Consider the following 7,087-nt stretch of genomic DNA (forward strand, 5'->3'; position numbering starts at 1 on the left):
TATATAAACAATCCATGCATAAGTACTTTTATGATGAACACTTATTTATTAAGTGCTTATCCTATTTACCCATATGATCCTTTTATAGGCCAATTTGTTAGAAATTAAAAAAAAAGTTACTGTGATATAAACTAAATTAACTAATAGTGATTAAAAAAAATAAGTGGTTGTGATATAAAATAAACTAATAGTGATTAAGAAAAAAAGTGATTGTGATATAAAATAAACTAATAGTGATTAAAAAACAAGTGATTGTGTTATAAAAAAAACAAGTAATTGTGATATAAAAAATATTTTTTTAATAAAAAATTGTAACAAACGAGCGGAAAATTGTACGTTTCATGAAGTCATTATTGAATTTTTATGAACTTTCATGGTTCGGTTTTGGATATCTCTAATCAACAAAAGGAACCTCACTTTATACAACACATGTAACATCAATATTCCCATGCATTAATTATTAAAGCTCTAATTATTTGACCTTATATAACAACTCTCTGTTCACACTTGCCAATTGGGGCAAATCCATCAAACAAACATACCCGATGTTTTTTTTTTTCCTTTTCAAAATCCGCTGAATTCAAGCCAGGAACATGTCACAAGTCATGTTTTTCTCTTTGTTTTCTTCTTCATCCATTGTATCACACAGTGCCCTTCCTTTTGTCTCAGGCAAGAATATTCCGAAGACCCCGCTAAACCCTATCACCAACCCAAAAACCCCATAACACATAAACTTGTTCCCTCTTGCAGCACTCACCAGCAACGGGCTGAACGTGCCACCGAGCACCACTGCCAGCCTCGCCATCGACAGCGCCGAGTTCCTCACGCAGGTCGGGAACAGCTCCGTGGTGTAAATTAGGTACACGTTGAACGAAGAACAAGCGCTGAAGAACGATACTAACTCAAACACTATTTGGATGTTGTTGGTCCACGATGATGTCTTCATTTCCATGATTGACATCACACTGAAAACACCACTTAGGATTGTGAAGAGGAGGAGTGCAACTCTCCTATTGAACTTGTCTACGAAGAAGAGCACAATCAATGCTGATGGTAACTCCGATAAGGCGTTGAATGTGACACTCAAGTAGAGGTTGAAGGATAGATTTTGGAGGCCCAGTGGCATTCCGTAATACACCAATCCAATGCCTATTCCCATTGCCATAATTAATGACAGCCTTCTCGAAGACCATTTTTTTTGTAGCAAGATTTTGAGGGCTGAGAATATGTCCACGTTCCATGTTTCTTCCTTGTGGGACATGTTATTTATGGCCAAATTGAGGTTGCTTTGGGTGATTGATGTGATGCACTTTAGTGTTTCCACCGCTTCTTCTGTTTTACCTCGCACTAGAAGCCATCTAGGGGACTCCGTAACGAACAACTTCACCAGTATGCAGTAGAACATGGTTGAAATGGATGTCCACAGATAAAGGTTCCTCCATGAAGAACTCCTGTTTATGTAAGCCATGGCTGGCAGGGACAAGAACCCTACACAACCACATGTCACAAACACGTAAAAATGGATGAAAAGTAAATAAACTGTTAAATTTACGTTGTTAATTAAATTCATTTAATTTTTACAAATAATTAATTGATTCCTGGTTCTTAAAAAGAAATCATTAATTTTATTTAAAAATATATTAAATTAATGTCTATTATTATTAAATAATAATAATAATAATAATAATAATAATAATAATAATAATAATAATAATTAATATAGTTATGATGCCTAAGTATTTATGTAATGAGGAGTTTTAACAATACATTTTTCAATAAATTTCTAACCTACTCTCTCTATTATAATTTAAAAATAATTAAAATCTACAAAATTAAGAGTGAGTCTTATTAAATAAAAATAAGATTAACAATTATATATAATTTTTTTAATAAATTTCAATTAATTAATAATAAATTAAAGAAGTGTATTAAGAAAAGACCGTTGCTAACATTTTTCTCATGCGTATGTTATTACTCAGCCGTAACACATATTAATTATTTTAATTTTTAGCTTTTTTATGATTAAATTAATCAAATTGTTCTAGAAAAACGAAATGATATAAACACATTTATAAGAAAAAGAGGTGTCTGATGAAATACATTCTTTTTTATTTGTTAAAATTTATTAAAAATTATAAAATCAAAATAGAGAAAAATTAAATAGAATATAAAACTTACAAAATTTTATAATTTTCAATAAATTTTCACTAATACGAATGCAGTGTGTTAAAAAATATTTTAAAGCATGTATTTTTAATATTTTTATAAAAAAAATTAATAAATTCTAACATGTATCCTTGAAACATTGATTAAAATATATAAAACTATAGTATCCATAATTTTATTTTTAATTTTTATAATAAATATTTTCTTATTTTAAGTTCCTTATACATATCCTGTTATCAATTCAGCCCAGCGCCCAAGAAAAATTGTATTTTTCAAGGAAAGAAAAGAAGGAGCATTGGTCCCACACAACCAACCCAATGCCTCATGATTAGTACCTATAGTAAAAAAATTATTACCTATAGTAAAACAAAAGAAGCCAATGACGCTAATCTGGCCGCGCCACCGTTTGCCAACGAGCTCGGAGGCCAGCACGAGCGCAGAGGTCCCAATGGTAGCACGAGCAAACCCACAGAGAAACTTGAGAGCGGAATAGATCCAAACGTTGGGCGAGAGAGTGACGAGCAAGGAAGTGATGGCCATCACGAGGCACGAGAAGAAGAGCATGTTCTTGCGCCCGAGCGACGAGTCCGCTAGCGAGGCCAGTACGAACCCGCCAATCAAACACCCCAAGAAGAACATCGAAGCGGGGAGGCCCGTGATCGCGGAGTTGGCGCATTCCAGGCCCCACTCCGACACGATGGAGGCCTGCGTGGGCACGTCCCAGGCCCACGAGCCCTTTGGGAGGCTGCAGACTGTGGTGGCAGTCTTGCATGCATTGGCGCCCCGCTCGGTGCAGTGCCACTCGGGCAGGGCGTCCGTGAAGACGGAGATGAAGGTCTGCTGGGCGTCGAATATCCATGCGAGGGAGACCAGAATCGACTGGAGGAACTGGGACCAGTTGAACTCGCCTATGCAGAGTTCTACTGTGGACCCCAGAGAGGGATGGTGTTGGTTTGATGGCGGTGCTTCTTGTGTGTCGGGAGATGATGATGGGTTGGGTTGGGAGAGGAGAGGGGTGGAGTCGGCCATTTGGATGAGGAGAAGATAGAGATTTTTATTCAACTTCTTGCTTACCCAAATGAGTATGCAAATGGTTTTTATATTGGAGAAACCTATCAATATTAGTCTGTACTAATCTAGTCATCTTTCTTCTATATTATGAATTGACCTTGTTTTTTATTCATTTTTTATTGTATTTTATTATAATTAAATTGAATTTTACGGCCATACATTTATAGTAATCTTAAGAATATTCAATTATCATTTTATTATTATTTTTAAAATAATTACTATAAAAATTAATAAATGTATGCCACATAATAATAGGTAACTAGCTAAATAACAGTGTATTAGAGCATGATGTGTTATTTCATATGTATTTATTGATAATGATTAACTTACAACTCAATCTTTTTTGTCTTTTGTACACAAGTGGATAAAGGGACAAATATATATATAAAAAAAATTGATGTAATAGCTAGTGTGATAATTACAAGTAGCATGTGCTAATGAATTGATATAAGATTGTTTCAATTTAATTAATGTTATTGAGTTTGAGTTTTGAATATATAATTATATTAAATATAATTTTTGAATATATAAATCGTTAATAAATTTGTTTCTGAAAGATTAAAATTTAAAATTTAGTTCTCGGAAGTATAAAAAGTGTGACAAATTTATTCGTTCGTTAACTTTCGTCCATTACCGTTAATAAAATAACCTACTTGATACAGATGAATGAATTTGTCACAAAATTGATTGTCAACGTGGTCATACTGAATAAATTGAAAGAAAATGTCAGCAAGTTACCATTATTAGACCTAAATGTTAGTATTTTTTGTTGGACGAAAATGTTAGCAATTTATTTTTGGATGAAAATGTCATTAATTTTTATTTTGGATCAAAATGTCAATAGGTTTTCATTGGACAAATAAATGTCGGTAATTTTTTTATTAGACGTAAATGTCAGTAATTTTTTATTGAATTTTAATCTTCAGGGGTGAATTTGTCAGTGATTTACACATTCAAGAATAAAAATGACTATTTACACTAAATATTATATTTGACAGAGGATACTTATTGTCTAGACGAAATAAATAAAATATGGTGTGATACAAAATAAAGAAAAATAAGATGAACATAAAATAAAGGAAAATAATAATTTAGCTATTTCAGTTAACTTATCATTTAGTTTTACCAAACACTTTCATTAAATCAACTAGGTTATAAGCTTTCAGCTTTAAGCTCATGACTTATATATTATAAGTTTTGAGCTAACTCATCGGTTAATTTTATTAAACATAACTAAAATATATTTTTGACCTTTTTTTTAATTAAAAAATTTAGCTATTTTAGTTTAACTTTTTCTTTTTTACTTTTAATCATTTAAAAGTTTGTTTTTGTCAGACAAAAAGGAATATTCAATTAAGAGGAACCACAACAGTACCATGCAAAAATTATAAGCAACAATGTTCAAGGAATGAAAACAAAAGCCCTGCCATTACAAAATAAATATCCCTTCAAAGCAAATATTAAGACTAGGGATGAGAAAATGTACTTGTTGGATCCTATAAGTATTTGTAAAAGTATTTACAAGCGAGACAAATAATTACTCCTAATATTGAGGTTGAGTATAAGACATGTATAAATTCACAAATATATGTGGGCATAGATGCGGATATAGGTACTATAATATCCAACCCATCATGTGTCGCACATATCATATATATATATATATATATATATATATATTATACATAATTTGTTGTGAAAAATAATTATATTTTTTATGACTAATACTTTAAGTCATTAATATCTAACCGTATTACTATCTATGAGAGAGTGAAAAACACTACACTTTTAATTAGAATTTTTGTTAAACAATTAAAACATTAACTTTAACAATCACTATTAAATAATTATCTTTGTAATTTTATTTAGTTATGACTAGTTTGAATGAACCAATGTTATATTTGTTTGTTTTTAATGTTGTGTATGTACATGCTTTTAATGTTATGTTTGAAATATTTAAGAATAAATTTTTAAAGACCCCTACATTAAAATGACATATTACCACTATTATGCTATACAACTACTACCATTACTTCGTGAATATACCCTCTCTCTCCTGCTTTTTCTCAATCTATACTATTTTGTAATCTAATTCTCAATCTACACTGTTTGGGACTTTGTGCTTGGAACTGATGAATTTATAGCGCAATTTACACTAGTTTCATGAGCAACTTTGTGCTTTGTATGAAGGTGAATACACTCTCTCTCTCTTTTGTTTTTTTTTAATTTAAAATATTATAAAATATAAATAGTATATTATATAATTTTTTTAATTGGTTTTAAAATTACTTATTTATTAAATTAAATTTTATTATTTTTTTATTTTTTTAAAGAAAAATATACAGATAAACAAAAATAAAAAGTTAGATAAAATTATAGTACAATTTTTTAGTTACGTTGTATGTACTTTTGTAGTTAAATTTATGTGCTGTTGATATTTTTTTGTTATGTTTATTAATTAAAAAATAAGAAAATTAGTTAGTAGTATTAAAATAAACTAAAAAACATAGTAAAAAAATTAATTGATACATCTATCTTATACAATAGACATAAAATTTCAAAGAATAGTAACTAAGATGATAGTCGAAAATAATAAAACATATTAAAAAATAAAATTATAACACAAATATGACAAAACTAATGATGATTTAAAATATGTTGTGCAAGATACATGTCTTCCGAGTGTTGTCAATGCCGACCGTGATATATTCCCGATATTTGATGGATGATAACTGCTAAATATGATATTTTTTTTAATAAAAATATTCAATTATCATTTTTTATTGCATTTTATTATAATTAAATTGAATTTTACGGCCATACATTTATAGTAATCTTAAGAATATTCAATTATCATTTTATTATTATTTTTAAAATAATTACTATAAAAATTAATAAATGTATGTCACACAATAATAATAGGTAGCTAGATAACAGTGTATTAGAGCATGATGTGTTATTTCATATGTATTTATTGGTAATGATTAAATTACAACTCAATCTTTTTTATCTTTTGTATACAAGTGGATAAAGTGACAAATATAAAAAAAATTGATGTAATAGATAGTGTGATAATTACAAGTAGCATGTGCAAATGAATTGATGTAGGGTTGTTTCAATTTAATTAATGTTATTGAGTTTGAGTTTTGAATATGTAACTAAATTAAATATAAGGATAAATAGTTATTTTTATCCTTGAATGTATAAATCGTTAACAAATTCTTTTCTGAAAGATTAAAATTTAAAATTTAGTCTCCAGAAGTATAAAAAGTGTGACAAATTTATTCGCCCGTTAACTTTCATTCATTATGGTTGATAAAATAGCCTACGTGATATAAATGAATGAATTTGTCACAAAATTGATTGCCAACGTGGTTATGCTAAATAAATTGAAAGAAAATGTCAGTAAGTTACCATTAGTAGACTTAAATGTTAGTATTTTTTTGTTGGACTAAAATGTTAGCAATTTATTTTTGGACGAAAATGTCATTAATTTTTATTTTGGACCAAAATATCAGTACGTTTCCATTAGACAAATAATTGTCAGTAATTTTTTATTGGACATAAATGTCAATAATTTTTTTTATTGAATTTTAATCTTCAGGGACAAATTTTTCAACGATTTATACATTCAATAATGAAAATGACTATTTAGACTAAATATTATATTTGACTGAGGATACTTATTGTCTAGATGAAATAAATAAAATATGGTGTGATACAAAATAAAGAAAAATAAGATGAACATAAAATAAAGGAAAATAATGATAAGTCTAAATATATTTAAGCTAAATGTTTGGTAAATAAATTTATTTTAGTAGCATATTTTGATAGCCTACTTAAAGTAGTT

At 28.9% G+C, this 7,087-nt stretch overlaps 1 protein-coding gene across 1 annotated transcript; it reads right to left on the reverse strand.

Annotated features, from left to right (window-relative positions):
* Window positions 1-337: 337 nt before the first annotated feature.
* Window positions 338-3,251, reverse strand: LOC114409737 (organic cation/carnitine transporter 3-like). Its single transcript, XM_028373313.1, has 2 exons — window positions 2,523-3,251; window positions 338-1,488 (listed from the first exon to the last, which is right to left on the reverse strand). The coding sequence occupies exons 1-2, from the start codon at window positions 3,193-3,195 to the stop codon at window positions 581-583; spliced, it is 1,581 nt and encodes a 526-aa protein (XP_028229114.1). The 5' UTR covers window positions 3,196-3,251; the 3' UTR covers window positions 338-580.
* Window positions 3,252-7,087: the final 3,836 nt, after the last annotated feature.

The sequence above is a fragment of the Glycine soja genome, chromosome 4 (genome assembly GCF_004193775.1).
Source record: "Glycine soja cultivar W05 chromosome 4, ASM419377v2, whole genome shotgun sequence".
In the NCBI taxonomy this organism is placed as follows: Eukaryota; Viridiplantae; Streptophyta; class Magnoliopsida; order Fabales; family Fabaceae; genus Glycine; species Glycine soja.